This window comes from Monopterus albus, unplaced genomic scaffold, assembly GCF_001952655.1.
Source record: "Monopterus albus unplaced genomic scaffold, M_albus_1.0 scaffold28.1, whole genome shotgun sequence".
Taxonomy (NCBI): domain Eukaryota; kingdom Metazoa; phylum Chordata; class Actinopteri; order Synbranchiformes; family Synbranchidae; genus Monopterus; species Monopterus albus.
The window spans coordinates 1034698-1054831 of record NW_018127908.1 but is presented as its reverse complement, the minus strand read 5'-3'; the positions used below and the strand labels follow the sequence as shown (position 1 = coordinate 1054831).

The 20134-nt window shown below is 40.0% G+C and overlaps 2 protein-coding genes across 4 annotated transcripts; one reads left to right on the top strand and one right to left on the bottom strand.

Moving 5' to 3' along the window:
* Positions 1-446: 446 nt before the first annotated feature.
* si:ch211-13f8.1 (uncharacterized) lies at positions 447-10462 on the bottom strand. Of its 3 annotated transcripts, none has more exons than XM_020595812.1 (11): positions 10323-10462; positions 8334-9568; positions 7085-7142; positions 5760-5894; positions 3978-5122; positions 3329-3470; positions 2808-2997; positions 2164-2276; positions 1847-2037; positions 1404-1454; positions 447-1309 (listed from the first exon to the last, which is right to left on the bottom strand). In XM_020595812.1, exons 2-11 carry the CDS (start codon positions 9532-9534, stop codon positions 1167-1169), a joined length of 3369 nt encoding a protein of 1122 aa, XP_020451468.1. In that variant the 5' UTR covers positions 9535-9568; positions 10323-10462; the 3' UTR covers positions 447-1166. The 3 variants fall into 3 exon arrangements, with proteins under 3 accessions (XP_020451468.1, XP_020451467.1, XP_020451469.1); XM_020595811.1 differs by lacking the exon at positions 10323-10462 and adding an exon at positions 10060-10238; XM_020595813.1 differs by lacking the exon at positions 10323-10462 and adding an exon at positions 10060-10238 and having other exon boundaries at positions 3329-3467.
* A 357-nt stretch (positions 10463-10819) lies between these two features.
* On the top strand, positions 10820-19637 carry LOC109957729 (roquin-1-like). Its single transcript, XM_020595859.1, has 10 exons — positions 10820-11176; positions 13221-13256; positions 13411-13634; positions 15627-15747; positions 17244-17483; positions 17625-17800; positions 18053-18253; positions 18436-18568; positions 19141-19259; positions 19521-19637. Exons 1-10 carry the CDS (start codon positions 11161-11163, stop codon positions 19635-19637), a joined length of 1383 nt encoding a protein of 460 aa, XP_020451515.1. The 5' UTR covers positions 10820-11160.
* The last annotated feature ends 497 nt before the right edge of the window (positions 19638-20134 follow it).

Here is a 20134-nt window from a genome sequence, read left to right as displayed (position 1 = left end):
GACTTTTAAGCAGGCCTGTTGAATCAACAGTCACGACCTACATCCTGTGCGTGACAACAAAGAGCAAACCCTACAAACTTTTTTGTAATTATCTTTCTTGTCGGGAGCACTCGGAGTATGTGTGTATGTGTCCAAATGGATGATTTTAAACTGAATTGGTGATCAGAGGCTGACTTGTATTTAAATTTTAGGTGTTGTCAGTGAGTAGTCTACAATATCAGACAATACTACTGTCAATAAAATAACTTTATAAATTCACATGGAAATCGTAACCTAAATGTAAATATTTAGTATATGCTTGTGAATCTAAGTCACAGGAACACCATGTGATACAACTGGTAGATTTTGGTAGTCCTGGTACCATTTTGGTCACATATTGAAATGATGTATGATGTAACAAGAATGAAAGGTTTGACAATTTTATTTAGAAACAAACTAGGAGATACAGCCACTGCAATAAAGGGATCGTGCAGGATAATATGATCCAATAAAAATAGATTTTGATAGGATTTGGTGTTTTGTTTGGATATAATCTCTAATCCAGTTGCATTTCAGTGAAGCGCACCATTTTTTAATGCATTTCTTTGTTGTGCAGATTGTTCTTAAGTTTGAGGGTCTCATGGACCAAGATAACATTTGTGGCACATTCCTACAGTAACCAATCATCTGAAATAATCAATGAGTTTAATGGGAATGGGAACTAAAACCTTAAACAAAACAAAAAAAGATTAAGCATTTAGGGTAGCATGCCCTGTGTGTTGCACAGCTCAAAATAAGTCACAGTCAATGAAAACCGAGTTGCTTAAGTCTATCCCTGTTTGATCATCAAAACTAAAATAATGCACAAAAACTAGTTGTGTTGGATTTGAATCAGCATTTCTGGTTCTAACTTTGGATTAAAATAACAATATATACTATAAAGTCCACTTTCTAGTTACTGCATTTCATTTTAGGTTATTTTATCAGTTTGCTGTTGTGATCCAAGTCCCTTGCAGTATAATATTGTTTATACTAATATGAAATGAACCCATGTAGCCATCCTGAAACTGCACTGAAATATATACCTACTAGCTCACATTCACCTATAGGTTACACTTCATCAGCAGTGATGAATTAGAATCCATGGCTCCAGGAGAAATGGCTCTGTGCCATGCCTGTGGTGCAGGTCAGCGCTGGTTGCGTGGGGCTGGCATGATCCGAAGTGAAGCGATGCTTTCTCGGGTCATGAGCCGTGTCACCTGGTCCAGACTGAGTCCAGCCACCGCCTCTCCGTTCACCTCTAGAATTTCATCACCAATGCCAAGGAGACCTATGTAGGGCCCCTCACCGCTGCCGTCACCCGCTTTCTCTACATATACTCCTGGAGTAAGGAGACAGTATTTCATCACCAATGCCAGGGAGACCTATGTAGGGCCCCTCACCGCTGCCGTCACCCGCTTTCTCTACATATACTCCTGGAGTAAGGAGACAGTAAGAGGGGATTATATACATACACATATTACAAGTATTATTAATATAAAATAACCTTACAAAAAGGAAAATCCTTTTAAAACACATTTAACAATATTATAGAAATCTGTATTGTGACATGTTTCATGATGTATCTGAATATGTTTGATACTTATAGCTTTCTTTTGAAGTGAAGCCAAAGACAAATTTACTGACTAGCTGAAAAATTACATTTTGTTTCTGTTCCCTTTCTCTTCTCCTTCTGCTCTTATTATTCTATTTTCAAAATACACTGACAATTAGCCAGGGGAAAAAAAGTGACCACCAAAATTAAACAAGTGTAAAACCCAACTCTACATTTAAGAAAGAGCGCAAAAGATTTGGATTAAAAAGTTACCCGCATTTGGTCGACCTTTGCCCCTTGAGATGACAAAACCAAAAGGACCATTTGGGGGTCTGATGAGCTCCAGGAGGAGAGTCCCATCAGGAAAAGCCTGGATGATTCTACCCACTGGATGTACAGTTCTGGAGGTGCGTACATTTTCAACACTGAGAGCTCTGTGAAGTTCGAGCCGAGGGCTATCAGGGCTGTAGAAATGAAAATCCAGCTTGTCATTTCTTTACTAAAGCAATGAAGTATGACAAGAATCTTGTTTAATACCATTTTTCTGTTTCTTACTGTCTTTCTCTGTTTTATTTTTTTTTGACACCCACCTGGGTGCCAGGCCGTATGGTATCGGCACCTCTCCCAGAATGGTGGAACGCTCTGTTCTTCTCTCTAAGCCCTGCACTGAGGAGGCTTTGTGCAGTTGGGCCAGTGGCAGCACCTAGTGGCAAACAAATGGCACTGTAACAAATTGTATATTTCAAACTGGCCACCTTTTCAAACAACCTTTTCAATCTTTGTAACCTTTTTACACTCAAATAACCCTCTAAAACTAACAAAACCGTGTTTGGCACCACAAACACTCATTATGCTGACAGAGGCTGTGGTTGAATGAAGCAGAAAGTTGTTTACTTGTTTATTATATTCTTGCAGCTGCCAAGAGGACAACAAGGTTGGCTAGCACAGAAAGTGCAAGGATACACAGATAACCTGGAATGCATTATTTTGGCTGTCAGTGTCCGGCAGAAAGGTTTGTGATACTTCAGAGCCTCGCTTGCTCTCTTGTGCCAAATTAATAGTGAAAAATAGACAAACTGGAGGCTTAAGGATATGTAAATAAGATGTTTTCTACCTACAGCCTTCTTTTTTTGGGTAAAAATCATGATTATTTGATGAGTCGAAATAAAACAAAATTAAAGAGACTACAGAGACAGTGCTTTCGATGTGAAAAAACGTTGCTACTCTTGCTCACTGTGTGCAGGGTCTGTAGTGAGGGTGTCCTCTGTATGCTTGGGGAGGCAAAGCTGGCTCGCAGGGTGCTGGGGGTACTGAGCTGTTCCATACTGCTGGACTGGCCTCCTTTTACAAGTCTGCCAACACTGTTCAGACCGATGGAGGAAAAGAAGTGACGCAGGAATATCTTTGGCCATCCATCCAGTTTTCTGTAAAACAAAGGTTGAAAGTTACTTTTTGTGAGATGACATTATAGACAAACAGACTGCCAGTCATAACACAAGAATTGTGATTTTTAAGAACTGTTTAAATCATTATTGTGGTAATTATGCTAATGCTTTTCATTTCCAGAAGAGGGCAGGAGTGTCCTGGTGTTGACAGAATATTTTTAACAGTAACATCCTGTGAGCTGTAGGTCAGGTTTTAATCCCCTACAGTAGCCCGTACCACTGGCATGTTCCAGTTGCTTTGAGAGCAGCGTTGGTGGGGCCAGGGATTCATCGTCTAAGTTATGACAAGAAGGTGGTTATTTTCACCTACCTCGACCCATCAGAGTTTTCCTCATATGTGAACTCAGCTTTCAGATGTTCTGCTCTCAACAGCTCTGCTCTGAGGTCCTCAGCCCGAGACAGAGCCTGGGATCTGAACTCAGGACCTGAACCATGGTCTCCACGCAGACCTGCTTGTAGAAAAGGATGTAATGAAATTACGTTCTGCTCTGTTCTGCTACTCTTTACTGTTAAAATCAAATCATTCCGTTTTGTTATGTTGTGTTCCATTTTATGCTACCTTTTATTTTTATCCAGATCTGTTTTGTTCTGTTCTACTTTGTTCTTTTCTGTTCTGTTGTGTTGCGTTTTAGAAGCTTAAAATATAATTATGGGATTTCCATAGAACATATACAGTATCTATAGATCTCTACTACATTTATGTGCAGTTTTGAGGTATGTGCAAAGTAACGCACAGCACTTAGATTTCAAAGGGAAATATTGTTTTTCTCCACTACAATTGCTACTACTACTACTATTACATTTTACAGATGATATTTCTGTACTTGAGTCAAAATCTGAATACAAGGCATAGTTGGAAAAGAATATTTTTACATCATGGAATTATTACATTTAATTAAATAATGGATCCAAGTACTGAAATGTATCCATGACTGTGTTCGTCCCCTGTGAGTACTCACCTGTTCCATCTGGAGTGGCATCCCAGGTTTCAACTGTTGGCATGTCTGGGTTGACTCGGGCTGGTGAGTACTTCAGAGTGCAAGGCCTGATACAGGGCACTGGGCTGCTTGTTGCAGATGTTCCTTGGGTTACAGTCATTGGGAACTCCCTTTTTGTCTCTGGAGAGTCCAGGAAGACAGAATATGGAGATCCACCGTCACCTCCCTGGTTGGAGTTAAACTGGAACTGAACTGTAGACTGACCTGTAGCAGAGCGATTCCTTGAGCTTGACTTCAGCGCTGACTTTATAGGAAATGACTGGGTTGGTGATTCTCTTAGACCACATGATGCTTTCAGCTCAAGAGCTATGGGGCTACCAGGAGCAAAGGAAACTGCTCTGTTCAAGTTGACCCTGTTCCTAGGGTTTGAGTTACGCCGCTGAGCCCATGACGGACCATAAGGGCCATGGCCAGACTCCAAATGGCTTTCTCCTTTCCTGCTCCTTCTCCGAAGTTTCCCAAACCCTGATGCCTTCCATCCTATGTTACTCTCTTCATTTTCTCCCAGAACATATGCCCCAGCAAAAGTGACAGTAAGAGGAGCCTTGGGACAAATATTTGCCTCTGGCTTGATTGGAGGCTCCCAGCGATGAACTGGTTTACCCTGTGCATCCTCAGAGTTACCAGACTGCTGTGGGTCATTGTTTTGTGGATCTGATGGTGATATGATTGACTGAGGTTCTCTGACTATAGACCCACATGCCTCACATTTCTTCACCAACACTACTATCTCTTTAATCACTGTCGTGGTCTCACCACTAACACATATATCTTCTTGCTTCTGTGAGGGAGGCATGGAAACACTTCTATGTCTTCTGCTCCTCTCTGTACCACTACTGCTGGACTTAGGGACTCCAGGCCTACCACGCTGTCTGACCCTATCCAAATACCGAGACTCTACTTCTTTGTCTGATTCATCTTCAAAGCGTACCCGTGTGGGTGAACAACCATACCGTCTAGACTGACCTCCTTGGTCGCCAGGGGAAGCATCTCTTTGAGTGGGTATGAGGAGGGGGCCTGACACAATTTGTGCTGTAAGATCTTCTTCAGTTTGAACAGCTTTCTTCACTGGTGTTGGACTGGGAGATTCAACTTGCTGGTGGTTCCTGCAATAAATAAAAGGGCATACTACAGACAGTTATTTTGTAAGCTAGTACCTTATTGAAAGTAAGGCAAAATGAAAGCACAATTGAACATGAAAGTAAATCTGCTCTTGGTCATCTCTGTTGATAGAAGATTGATCTGTGTATGTTTATATGGCACCCATTTTCTCAGTAATTAAATGATTAAATAAAATTACATGGTAAATTATTATAAAGTGTATAGAACAGATTTGCAACAGGTATGTCTCAGCCACCACAGACCAGGTTTGTTTTCAAGTCATGAATGTAGGGTCCATTGAAAATGCTCCTGAATGTAAATTAAGTGAAGACCCCCTGCTGACATACAGGGATTTCAGAACCAAAACAGCATGATGTACACACTGTTTCATGAGGAGAAAGACATTTTCACTGCATTTAGGGAAGGGCCATGAGGTGAAAAGAGGAAACATAGAAACAGACATAGGAACAAAGCAGTTTGTACAAAAACACTAATATCTTGTCAGTAAATTGAGTCTTATATTACAGCATTGATTCATGGCCATGCACACATACTCTATGCAACACCTTCCCAGTCTTTCACACCTAACTACATGCCAAAGAATCATAGCCTACATACTGTAAGTAGATGCAGCCAACTTACACTGTGGTTCTCTGATCAAAATGGAAGCATCTGCAGGGGTGATCAGCTTTAACATGACTGAAGCGAGCCTTGAGTCGTGCTCGCTCCAGGAGACGCTTGGCTTGCTCGTGTCTTGGGCTCAGAGGAAGCTCATCACTGATCACAAGAAGTGACATGATGATCATGAGAAAGATGCTTTTAGTACAGAAATGAAGGTAATGAAAACAGCAAGGAAATGCACAAAGTCAAATCTGTTTAACTGAACATTTCAGATATAGTTATAAATATAATTGAATAAATGTTCAAATATGTAAAGCGACATATTCCTCACAGTTTAACTTAACATAGACTGAGTTAAGCTGCATCTTCCTAAGCTGTCTTATGTAATATGAGATAGACACAGGGCATGGTGCTGGCAGTGAGCAGCAGAGAGAAACGTCATCTATCCATCTATCTTTATTCCCAGCAGCTAAGCTGCTCTGCATTGTGCTTCATCACCTGTATTTGTCTTTATCCCCTGGCCCAGTGATAAAGATAGCATGATACACAAGCAACAAGGATTATCATTGTAATGGACTGAGTGAGATTTATTCTTTCCTGTGTGTCTAGAGGAGAACATATTGTGCTATAATGGATTACAGTTTGTTGTGTTAATGTTCAACACTGACATGGTATAATTAACATCCTGGTTTGATATCTCACATACAGCTGTCTCATTCTGCACTTTATAATGATGGTGATCATAGTTCACTCTGTAATAATAATGACCTCAATAATATTTCCACCATTGCTACAAATAAACTGAAAAGTGTGAATTAGATGAGACACTGAAGAAATGAGCCAAACTCTATGTTGAAAAGCTGACAAATCAGTGTTTTTAATGCAGGGCTGCACAAACATTACATGTATTTAACTTCTCTATTTATTTTGTTTCATTAACTTAGCTTGTATGATCTTAAGTTTTGCTCTGGAGACTCATTTACAACAATTGCAATATATTGTAAAGTATCACAGTTTTTAAATTTCTTACAAATGGGAGCTTCACTGCATAAATTTGAGTGAAAATATCAGCTTCATCTGATATGAATGTATATATATTTGATTACAATAAATCTTCATTTATGCCTGCATCACCATTTGAAAATTATTAAACACTGTTGTCACTGTCAGTGCTTGTTTTGGCTGTGCACAAAGCAGCTTGTTTGTCACTCTAGCTTCTTTGGTTTGGGAAAAAATACACACATGGAGCTGTAAGAGTAGAATTTATGAGGAGAGGATATAAATAGTGCCTAGGAGTTGAATGTCACCGCCCATGCCAAGCACGTAAAAAGCATAGCATTGCTCACCTCAAATGTGGTTCAAGTCCCACTGAGCCTGAGATGTCCAAAACCCCACGGACACATGCTGCTGGCATAAAACAGAGTGGAAAAGTACAAATCTGAGGATGTGTGCTAATGCAATAGACTGGAATTAAAATGTCATATGACAGCACTGATGTTACATTTTGTGGTCAAAGTCTTATGTCCACAAAACATGAAGCTGCTCCAGTCTTTGTCTTCCTTTTACATTTAACTTGCCATTTAATTCAGTGTTTTAATGTTTGTCTGGTGCAAAGATACAATCTGTAGGGACATTGTGAGCATTAAAATAACTGGGTCTTTATATTATCATTAATATTTTCATACACCTTGATACTGTTGGATTCACTGACAGTCTTGTAGGTTAAACCTGACTGATAGGTTAAAAAACACAGGTTATGCAAGAGACAGATAATAGATTTCTTAGAATCAAGAGGGGAAACTCATCTGATCATCATAGATTTACCCATATGTCTTGCACTGACATATATTGGCACACATATACGAACACACAGAGCTGTCATATACAATAGATGCACATGAAAAACAGATCATCTGTCACACTACATGCATACAAAGACATCCATTAGCACATGGACAGAATTACACAAGTGGGGACACTTCCCCCCACTGCTCCGACTGCTAATAATAGCAACACCCTTGTGCACATCTGCACATCTGACATCTGTTCAACACTGGGAATCAGTCAGGTTACATACTGCATCTCTATCCATCATAGATATAGGATTGTATAAGGCAGCATAATGGCTGCAACAGCTGGAAAGCATTCTAACCAAACAATGTGAACAAAATGTTGACATTTCTAAAAGTGTTGTAATGTTGTTTGGGAAAGTATGCAATTGTACTATTCTCACTCAAAATGACAACATGCCACTGGAGCTTTTACACTGCTCAAAATATAGTAGTTGCAATAGTATTCATCTTAAAACAATCACTATATGGGCTGCAAGTGAAAATCAAACAGCTACGGCTGAACCGGTTGTTTAAAAAGAATAAACACAAGCCTTCATTTATCAAAAAGTAGAGTCAGACATAATGTATATCTGTGTTGTACTAAAGATAAAACCACCTCAGGATGGGGAGGAGGAATCTGTGACTTGGCTGAAGTTGTCTCACAGACCCTTAGGACAAGTTTTGCCTTATATCTGCTTTCACCCAATAATTCAAGTTTTTACATTTGATAGAAAATACTTGCCATTTCCCTTAACAGGCCTACCTTTACTTCCCACTTTGAGAGTCCTGTCTCCACAATATCTGGCACTTTCTTCTCCATTCTGCTCTCTCACCTCCTTGCAGTCTTGTTGTTTTTCCCTTAACATTGCATAAGCCCTCTGCTTCACCTTCATCTTCTCATCAGCTGAGGGCATCCCACTTTGTGAAGTCAAGCTCTGCCAGCTGTCTAATCTGCACAGGCCTTTGGCAGGGTCACCAGCATCTATCTCCTGTTCACACCTGTCCAAGTAGCATCCCACACGGTCAGAGTGCTTGACTTTTGATGATTCATTGCTCTCAACCACAGCACCCCCCACATCGCCCCTAGTGCCTGTTTCAGCTGGCTTAGACTTCTTCTGAGGCTCTGCCAGTGCTCCTGTCTGAGTATAGTCCTTCAGAGGTAAAGTGGAAGGTATGTTGTGAGGGCCAACACCATTTAGAAGCAATGTTTCTGGGCATGCTACTCTCCAGAATCCTTTGGGTGGTGCCCAGTGTCTTCCTGACATAGAGGAAGAAGAGGAAAATGTTGTGGAGGCAGAGGTGGCAGCAGAGCAGGAGGAGAGTGCAGGTGGTGGAGAAGGAAGGGATGGTTCATCCTTACTATTACTTGAGTTATCAGACAGAAGGCCTTTCAGACTGGTACCTTCCCCAAGCCCATAAGACTGGCTGGTCTGAAAGCTGACCTGGCCCTTGTTTCTTTCTGACCTCTCTTTTTGGGTTTCTTCTCCCCTCTGGAACATATGTTTCCCTTGTGCTTCAGCCGGAGGGCTGTGGCTCTCCAGCCTGACTTGTACCTCTACCTCCTCCTCTTCATCACTACTGCTTAAGTTCTTCACAGCACCAGATTGCCCCGAGGGTTCAGCCAGAGATACTTGTCCCTTCCCTCTGCGTCTCTGTCTCAGAGGGAGTTCAGATGATACCTGCTCTGCTGGACTGCTCCCACCTACCATATCTGTGTCCAGCCTTTCTCTGTCTTTCTCTCTGTCTCTGCCTCTTGTCCTTCTCTGTGTTAGTGACTTAGTGACCTTGATCTGTTGCGCATGCACGGCTGAACTCTGAGGAGGAAGTTGGGTGCTCAAGGAGGGTGCTGGAAGAACAGGCTGCGGAACAGGGCCAGTGATAAGCCCCCAGTTAATGGGAAACCCAATGGGTAAAGGGGAGCTGGATTTTGCTTGGATATTATCAACTTCCTTCTCTTCCTCCATTGGCTCTTCATGTAGTATAAAGTCCAGATAGATTCTATAGATAAAAAACACATTTTTATATTCATGCAGACAAAAGCATGTACCTATCTGTTCTGTTACTGGCCAATTTCCCTCTGATCTCCCCAATGAATAGATATGTAATGTGGATTCAGTCATGTTGCCTTATCCACAGTGGACATGATAATCCTTTAGAATCAGAATAAACACCTGCTGCGTGTATCTTAGCTGGCACTTGAATAAACAATGTTATATATGCTTTTTTGACAAGGAAAATCAAAATAGGCAATGAAACTAAGCATTTAAATCAATATTTTATTCAACAAAATGCAATGGCAGAGTATCTTATTTATTATTTACTCAGCCATAAGAAGCTGAAATATTTAAAAATTCAGTGTCAAAAGCCTACTGCCCAGATGCACAACGTCTTGCTAAAGCCTCTGAACAGACTAAGCTTTACAGTCCAGTAGGCTAAGCCAGATTTAGTTCAGCTATAGGTTAACACGCACAATAAATAGCGCAACCTACCTCAACCTTTAGTGAAGATGGTGTCCTCTAAAACACATTTCCGTTGCTTCCGAAAAAGACAACGTAACCGAGGAAGTATCACAAGTTCTAGCCTACTGCAATTGCACAAATATAAGTTACCATCCATAGGCTACTAATCGCGTAGATACTCCAGCGCGCATGGTCTATTTGCCAAGACGAGGCGAAGCAACTTTCCCTAGCGGATAATAAAAAAGGAGACCAAATAAGGTTTCTGTGTTCCTACAGACTGTGCTTCAACTCACTGTAGAGCTCCTAATCCAGAGTGTCAGGCGAGCCAGCAGTCCTTTAGAGATGATTGGTCCGGTAATCCCCTAAAAAATCGGAGGGATTAGACAAAAATGGAATACAAAAATGCATGCTTTAATTTCGTTGCCTCTCATGCCCGCTGCCGCGTGGAGCTCGCTGTTGCATAAGTAGCGAACGCACACCATCCCAAATAATAGGCTAAGCCAAACAAGCAAACAAACAAACAAGCAAACACATAAACAAGCAAACAAATAGATAAATAAGCGAGCATAAAACAGGCTTCGGGCTACATGAGGCGCCCTCACATTTTTTTTTTATTCTTGGGATATTCCGATGTGGATGGGATAGTATATGGATGGGCATCTACTGGGTTAGAGTGTGTTTTTAGAGAACGTGCCCAATTTTGTATTATAGAAACAACTGCCGACTGACTCTTAATGTCGGTACAGCTGATGCCTCCCACTATCTCAGTTCATCACAGCTCCACACATCTCCTTTGTTTTCATAGTCGCGCGTGCACACACATGCATACACATTAGCCAGTACACAGTCAACCTGACAATGTTTGTCTCCAGATGTGATCAGTCCCTGGCAGATGCTGCTGTTGTGTGTAGCTGTATATATGGTTAATGTCAGTAGAGGGCGCCATTAGCATATACACATAGACACAAGCAAGCAAACATACACACATCTTGTCCAGCTAGCTGTAACCGGCTAGCGAGTCTGTTGTCGAGTAGTTGACACCCTTCCTAAACCTCGGCAGCAGCGAAGCTGCACCGTCGATATGGCAAGAAAATATCGCTACAGTTTCCTAAAGAATGATGAACATCTTCCATGTCTTTTGGAATGAGTGAGTAGTACCGACATTAGTGGTACTTTTTCCTCATGGACCCCAACAGTAGAAGTTGCATATTTCGTTTTAGTCACATTTATGACGCAGAGCTATGGTTAGCAGTTGCTAACACGATAGTTAGCTAGGTAACAAGCTAACTGCTACTACGGGGAAGAGTAAGGTTTGTTCGCTAGCCTGTTAGCCTTATGTGTTCAGTCCGTCGAGAAGCGTTTTGTGTTAACTTCTTCTCAAAATGTGACCATATCACTCCCTTACTATATTTTCAACATTTAATTGGCATAACGGTAAAACTAGTATGTTTGGTGTAATAAATACATCCACAAGGCAGTTGGGTTGCTTGGTAGCTTCTAATGTTAGCGTTACATAATCTTGCTGTTGCAAGTCAAATGGCTGCACTCTCCGACTCAAGCTATCGTTTCCTTAACCAATATACGAGATGGTAACTAATGGTCTTGGCAGTGTAATTGTTTTAGGTTCCCAGCTATATTCAGAATAATTGTAGTGTCATGTCCAACCAGTGGCATGTATTCAATTGGTAGATGTGATTATTAACTGTGGCCTTTAAAAAAAACAAAAAAAAACAAACGACGTTTGCTCACTAGCAAACTAGCCACCCATAGCATATCCTGCTAAAAGTAAGCTAACGTTACCTAAAATTTGCTAGCTAAGGGATTATCACATAAATCATTAATGGGTCTTTAACCAAACATCAGAATGATTACAGCGACGATAGTTAACTCACGAGTCAAAATAAAATTGTTGAGTAATGATAGCATAACATTGCTGAACTCCATTAGCAAATGTTAGCTTTATAACAAGTTAGATAGCGCAGATGGACTCGGTTAGCCTACTCAGGATCCTTTGTCCATAGTCATAGTGTTACATGCTCGTCCAGGTAGGCCAAACAGCAGTTGTTTTGATTTTTCTCCGTTGTTTATCTCATCTGTATTTTATAGAATAATGCTTCGTCAATTCTGGTTAGTTTAGAATTAGTTTGGTGTTATGGTTGACAAACGTCTACAGGCGTGTAGTGGCCAAACTGGCTCGTACGTTTTTGATCTTTAACAGTAAAGAATCAATAGTGAAATGACAAACCTACTTTGTCATCCCACTGTCTTTAATGTATTCACTTACTAATTATGCGTTCATACACAATATAGCCATGCTTTGTTAATGCATGTAGATACTACAGGGATATAACATGAAGACAATTATAAAGCAGAGCTCCAGACATTTCATATTGTTGTCAGTGGTGCCACAGAGTCTCTCAGGTGGTGGCACCTGCTCTGTTTTACAATGTAATGCAAAAGAATCAGTATTTTTTATAAATTATTTAAAATAACCTTACCATCCAAAGTGCATAGCATGTATTTGTAATGAAATTCAGATAGAGATACTTATGGAACACAGTAAATGGGAAAATTACTTCTGGAACAGGATCCTAGCTCTTTTTATGTAGTTACTATAGTGCTCTATAGTCATTCAACGTGATTATGATGATAATACTGACGATGATGATGATTAGGCTATCATATTTCAACTGAAGTATAAACTGGTAAAGTAAAGTAAAACCTTTCCAACACATAAATAGGCTAATGGGTGATCTACCTGATTTAAGCAGCTCTCAGTGGCAAATACATTTAAAATGCACCAAAAAAAAAAAAAAAAACTTGAAACATAAAAAGGTGTCCAGGAATGACTTGTGTGTCTCAGAATAATTTTGGACTGGCACATTTGATGCCTCGTGAGATGTATGATTGACAGACCTGCAGATAAATGTTGCAGTGACAGTAGCACGGAGATTGTCTGTCCACTGTTTTTACAGTGAGAGCACTGTTTGTGCATAAGTTGTTTTTTCTGCAGTCGCACCCTGTGCGATCTTTGACAAAAGTCAGTTGCACCTTTAAATAAGTTTGGCCTCAAAATCTGAGTTCTCAGTCTGGAGCCCTGTAAAGCTACATTTGGGCTTGTATGTAAAGCTGTTTGATTTGGTGAATTTGGATTGCACAATTTTAATTCACTTTGTCTTCTTCTTTTACAGTATTCATCACGCGATGTGATCCAAAATCCACAATGTGTGAGAACATTTAAGAACGTTTGTTCGGAAGAAAAAAATTCTTGATTCCAGTGGAATCTTCCATATATATAATTATTATTATTATATTTTTGTTTGTGTTAAAGCTTACACATATTTGCGTACACTTGTCCCCATCAACATATAACCATGCCAGTGCAAGCACCACAATGGACAGAGTTCCTGCTGTGCCCAATCTGCACACAGACATTTGAAGAGACTGTTCGCCGGCCCATCAGCTTGGGCTGTGGACATACTGTCTGCAAGATGTGCCTGAACAAGTTACACCGTAAGGCCTGTCCCTTTGACCAGACAGCCATCAGCACAGACATCGAGCAGCTGCCTGTCAACACAGCCCTGTTGCAGCTGGTGGGAGGCCAGGTAAGACCTGTGTGTTTGTACACTAGTTTGGCAGTTTATGACAGATATCTCATTTGGAAACACTTGTGCAGAGCCTTTGTTGTTGCTGGGTTGTGATTAAAGGTAACAGCTTTTGTGTTTTAATGGAACATTTTAAAATACTAGTGTTATTTTGACAGTCTTTTCTGTAATTACAGTTTATGGATTGTATTAGAACATTACAGACAGGTTGTCACATGTGCATGTAACTTGGAGAGTCATTTATGAGTCACACTCCAGTCATTGAGCAATGGATTTATTTCTGTTGGTTTACTGAGTGCAAGCATTAAAGCTATTTTTTTCTGAGTCAGTGTTTGACTGTCAGGGTGAGGCAAAGTGAATTTCCAGGTATCACTGTATAAATTCCAGGTATGCTGTATTAGATAACAACACTGTATTCACTATGACCATGTTGTGTATCTGATACAGTCACAACTCTGAAGTTGTATTTCTTAGCTGAGTGCCTTCCATATCAGAATCAGAATCAGCTTTATTGGCCAGGTGTGTTGGACACAGGAATTTGACTCTGGTACAGCAGCTCTCTTGATACCAAATCTGAAACTTGTTGTGCATTTATTGTCTGCAGTAGTAGATTAGTAAGCCCAGAAGGAAATGGAAAGTTAAGAGTTCTGTAGGAGTACTCTCTGTTGTCATTAGGGATATACCTATACCGGTATGGGTCTCTGGTCCAGTGCCACCCTACTGCTTTACCTGTACTCATAAAAGTTGTGTGATACTATGCATTAATACCACTTAACATTATGATAACCTCACACTTGTGATTGTGAACGGTGGTCGTTCTGCAGATTATATTGAATTGTTGTAAATAAGAAGAAACCAAATGCTAATTTTACATAGGCCTAATTAATGGCGGTATCTAATGAGCTCTGTGTATGAAAATGAGTTGAATCCTTTTCGACTTGAAGGGTGAGTTTGAGCAGCTTTTCTACAGCAGAGTATGTATGTGTCCAGCAGAGAGGACAGGATGATGCCACAGACAGTAGCCAGTTTAAAGTAAGATCATACACCCTTTTAACATTTTAAGTTACCAACTGTTATATTGTGCGCTCCTAAACTTTGACATTCTGGGCAGGGGTTGTGAAATCATTTCATCCTAAGGGAGGGTCACACTCCAAAAAAGGTTAAAAACCACTGTATGCTGTGTAGGAGGCTACAGTCAGTTACAGCTTATATTCAGTAGAGGTGATGGCAGTGCTGTGTTTATAAGGTTTTAAGAAAATTTGCATAGTCTCCTGTTATATTTTATTTAATCACAATCAAACAAAAACTCAAAAACTGCCTCTAAGGTCACACAGATTTTTTTGATAAGTTTTATAGCAGAAAAATTGCATTAAGCACTTCTGCCGGTACTCTGAGTACTCAAATATAAGTACTTGTACTTGGTCTGAAAAATAGTGGTATCAGTACATCCCTCTGTGTCACCCATGAAAATAATTTAACACTTATTGATTAAAACACCACAGAGCTTCAGGTTTCTTCAGTCAGTGTTAAAAGTCTAAAGTGAAGGGGTTACATTTACTTTTGAATTTTGCTGGATGCCTAATGGTCATTTAATTGACCATTGCAATGCTTGTCAATTGTGTCTGCTATTTGACATAACACTATTAAAGACGATTGCTTTTATTCAAAAATTGATTTTGTTTCAGTAGCGAGTTTGTGCTGCTGAGAGTTTTTCTAGATGTTGACAACGCAAAGTTCTTGTAAAAACTCGGAGACCTTTGACTGACTTACAATTTTACTTTGTCACATTAATGTCACAGATTCAGAGATCAGAGATAACTTGGTATTAATTACAAAACTCATTTCTGTGTAGTTGTTCTAAGTCTTACATCAGACACTGAACAGAGAATGATGACTGTGTTCCACTACAACATTATTGATACATAATTTTACTGAAGGTTTTCAGCTACCGCAGTGGGTTGTCTTTAATTTTCCCACTCTGTTCTGCTGTAGGTTCCCAAGGCTCAACCAGTTGCCTTGATTACCAGTCCAGAGGACTCTCAGCATTATGAGGAAGCCAGGCAGTGTGTGGAGGAGCTGGCTCTCTACCTCAAACCCCTTAGCAACACCCGAGGTACTTGCATGCACAAACACATGTTTATTATTTATAGTCTCTTCTTAGTTAATAGTGATCCAGTGACACTCATATGGCTGGAGGGTATTTTCAACATGGGAAGTCCACAGTTGCACAGTAGTTTTGGAGGCAAAGTGGTTTATGATGTGAGAATATTGTTAGGTGACTGATAATACACATGGCCTTGTTCCTTTTTCAAACACTACATTGTTTATGGGTTTGTATGTCCTACATGCAATGTCATCTTGGAAGCCAGTAAACTGTATGAATAAATGGTTAAAGTCATCAGTGCTTTCCATTTAGATCAGCATTTTTAAAAACAGCATGTTACAGCTCATGAACTTATGAATTTGAAGCTGTCTGAAAATTTCCACTTACAAAGTAGTAAATGACATTAAGTGTGTCTTAGACTGTACTCATAAGCACATTTAAACACAGCGCCATTCAAAACACAATAAATTACACATTGCAGGTGTCTATTGCATTTTTAATTGTCAGAAGTAGAAATAAATGCTACTATAACACTACTGTAATTTGCAATATAATGTAAAAGAGAAAAAATAGCGACTTTGTAAATTATTGCTTGATTAACAAAAACAACCTTTGATGGAATTTTAATGAAATGTATTAAATGAGTTGATTATTGCCATGTTTTATATGTGCAGCTTCAAGGCTACTCTGTTTCTTTTTAGCTGTTAGAGTCTGAGACACTGAATAAAACCACATGACACCATAAGCAACTCTCAGCTGCTCTTTGCTCCTCTCATCATGTCCTGTTTCCCAGCGATGACGAAAAATATCATGGTTGATTGCGAGAAACTGGAGCTGGCATTAGCTGATTAATCAGTAAATGTGGCAGTCCAGTAGAATGCTCCGGTTATTACTGATGTGACACAAAACACTAATATTACACAAAGCTTGAATTATTCCAAAATTAAAATCATGTTAATCCAATTCAAAAGTAAAATCATGACCATACTAGGTTGCTAATGTTGCCAAAACAAACACGTCAGCTTTAGATACCAACACATCCAGAAAGGAGGACATTACATCTGAATTCACTTGATTTATCAATGTGTAAAATAAAGAATCATACATTAATTGTTGTTTGTACCACTGCTAAAAATGAAACTGTAATTTCTAAGAAAGAGGATTAAATTGGGCCCTACACTTGTAGCATATATTGACTCATACTTTTTAACACTGGTGCAAGTTTTAAGCAGTTTGCTTAAAAGGTTGTCCTGTTATTATTTGAAAATGATTGATTTCTTGATATTGGGTTACTACTAACAATTGATAAGTCATTACAAGTTTGTAACATTGATTTTTTTTTATTTTATTTTTTGAAATAAGCATTTTCACAATGTAACTGAAACAAATTGGCTGGTGGTTCTAATAATTAGTCTTTCTCCATTGATATAAATGTGGTATACTGGTATGTTGCATTTTTCTGTATTTATTCCATGGGTGTACCAGTTGTCCTGTCTAATCATCAGGTGTGGGTCTGAGCAGCACAGCCCAGAGCATGCTGAGTCGACCTATGCAGAGGAAACTGGTAACACTGGTCCACTGCCAGCTTGTGGAGGAGGAGGGCCGCGTTAGAGCCATGAGAGCTGCCCGCTCTCTGGGTGAGCGAACGGTCACTGAGCTCATTTTGCAGCACCAGAATCCACAGCAGCTCTCCTCCAATCTGTGGGCTGCTGTCCGTGCACGAGGATGTCAGTTTCTCGGTCCAGGTATAATATTTTTTATTACCTTCAAAGAGAGAAAATCAAGCAGAAGCAGTCTATATGCTCTTTGTAAATGTTGGCTGCTCAGGCTTTTTAACAATTAACTGTTTAATTATGGTTTTGATGTTTTTTTTTTTTCTTCATTAGCAATGCAGGAGGAAGCTCTAAAGTTGGTGCTTCTTGCTCTAGAGGATGGATCAGCTTTGTCCAGGAAGGTTTTGGTTCTCTTTGTTGTCCAGAGACTGGAGCCACGCTTTCCACAGGCCTCTAAAACTAGCATAGGCCATGTGGTGCAGCTCCTTTACAGGGCCTCCTGCTTCAAGGTACGTCTCTAGCTGAGGACCAGGAAAAATCGTCATTAATTTTCTTTAAATTTCTGAGAAATAATGTAGGTCATGTGGTACAATGGGGCCCATCACTCCTTAAAAGTGACCATGAAAAGCCTTTTTTTTTTTAATAAATTCATTGCTAATGCAATGCAGTGATGAGTATAAAACAGACAATTAAGTAAAAGCTCTCATCTAAGCCTAAGGGGGAAATTAAAATGTCACCTAACTTCATCTGTGGCTGTCTAGGTGACCAAACGTGATGAAGATTCATCTCTGATGCAGCTGAAAGAGGAGTTTCGAACTTATGAAGCTCTGCGGCGAGAGCATGACTCTCAGATTGTTCAGATTGCCATGGAGGGTGGGCTACGGATTGCACCTGACCAGTGGTCTTCTCTGTTGTATGGGGATCAGTCTCACAAGTCACACATGCAGTCTATTATAGATAAGGTAAGGGGCAGAAGTACACATTCTTTTTGTTGATGTTTAACAGTGTGTTTGCTTCCACGTCCGCAAATATTTCTTAAATGTGATCTGCAACATGGTGCCATTTTCTAGCTTTTTATATCAAAGCATGTTCCTATATAAATATATGAAAGCATTAACTTTCTGTCTGTCTACTTCTGGCATAGCTGCAGACGCCAGCATCTTTTGCTCAGAGTGTCCAGGAGCTGACTATTGCGTTGCAGAGGACCGGCGATCCAGCCAACCTCAACAGGTTGCGGCCCCACCTGGAGCTGCTGGCCAACATTGATCCCAGCCCTGGTAAGAACAAGCTGATTTCAGGAATCTTGGTTTTGAAGTGATGTAAAGAGCAAGTCAAATATATACAGTGTCACAATTTTAGAATTTGAACTGTGACCTCTGGAGTAAATGTCAGGATATGTTAGGAGTATGTTGTTTAGATTTTAGTGTGTGTTGGTATTTGTCCTCCAAATGTCACAAGTTAGTGTGTTGTAATATAAAGATCTGCTCCAGTAGTGCAACACTGTGCTAAGGTGTTGAAAGAATGTCTTTAATCATAAGAAATTAAGCTGTGAATGAAATGCTGTGTTGCAAGTAGATCTCTATTGTATTTTGTAATGTTTTACCAGCAGGTATATAAAATTCAGCACCACATCTTGTAATCCTCACTAAATCATATCTGTTGGTGAGATCAAGAGAAGTGGTTGGCACACAGAGCAAGTGGATTGTATCATCTATTTAGGTTTATGTATTTAGATGGCAAAAAGTAGAAACATTCATAGCAACAAACTCTTGGGATTATGTAGATTAATTTTGAGTTTGCAGGCTAGACAGTTTTCTTTTATTTATCCATGTTTTTCTGTTTATCCCAGATGCTCCTCCTCCTACATGGGAGCAGCTTGAAAAGGGGTTGGTAGCAGTGAAGACAGTGGTGCATGGCCTGGTGGACTTTATCCAGAACCACAGCAAGAAAGGAGCTGATCCTCAACAGGTCAGTTTTCAATTGGATCACAGAAAAGCTGGGATTAAGAATGGTGTTGATACCTTCTGATGGCTCATGGGTGCAAAACACCTTAAGACACTTGATGTTGATGTTTCATTTAGAACACGTCTATATATTCTTAGGTATTTAGAAAATATTATTAATATAATAATAATATTATAGTTTTTACGACTTCATAAATAGTTTTACCATAATGAAACAAAAAGCTGAGAATCCTCTATTTTAATAATACTTGATGTCTTTCTTTAGCCTTCTCAGCACAGCAAGTACAAGACATACATGTGCCGTGACATGAAGCAGAAAGGAGGCTGTCCTCGTGGGGCCAGCTGCACCTTTGCTCACTCTCAGGAAGAACTGGAGAAGTGAGTCTTCAACATGATGCATTGTCTCAACTCAACTCAACTTTATTTATATAGCGCTTTACCACAGCACAGCTGACCAAAGCACTTAACATATCATACAAATATAAAAACAACACATAAAAAGCTATAGACAGTAATATAAACACTAACACCAGGGACAGAGTGTCATTCCTGGTCAAACGCCAATGAATAGAAGTAGGTCTTCAAATAAGACTTAAAAGTGGACAGTGAGGGGGCCTGCCTAATATAAAGCGGCAAGGCATTCCATAGGTTTGGACCTATCACAGCAAAGGCTCTGTCCCCCCTAGTTTTCCGCCTGGCCCTTGGTGCCTCCAGAAGAAGCTGATCTGCTGATCTGAGGCACCGCGATGGATTATACGGATGCAAAAGTTCCACCAGATAAGAAGGTGCCAGCCCATTTAAGGATTTATAAACAAATAAAAGAATCTTAAAACGAACCCTAAAACGCACCGGAAGCCAGTGGAGAGATGCCAGTACTGG

Coding starts and splice junctions, on each gene's coding strand:
- si:ch211-13f8.1 (XM_020595812.1), bottom strand. CDS start 9,534: ATGGAGGAAGAGAAGGAAGTTGATAATATCCAAGCAAAATCCAGCTCC. Junction 2,998..3,328: donor GAAAACTCTGATGGGTCGAG/GTAGGTGAAAAT, acceptor TTTGTTTTACAG/AAAACTGGATGGATGGCCAA. Junction 1,455..1,846: donor CAAAGGTCGACCAAATGCGG/GTAACTTTTTAA, acceptor TCCTTACTCCAG/GAGTATATGTAGAGAAAGCG.
- LOC109957729 (XM_020595859.1), top strand. Junction 17,801..18,052: donor ACAGGGCCTCCTGCTTCAAG/GTACGTCTCTAG, acceptor GTGGCTGTCTAG/GTGACCAAACGTGATGAAGA. Junction 18,254..18,435: donor TGCAGTCTATTATAGATAAG/GTAAGGGGCAGA, acceptor CTTCTGGCATAG/CTGCAGACGCCAGCATCTTT.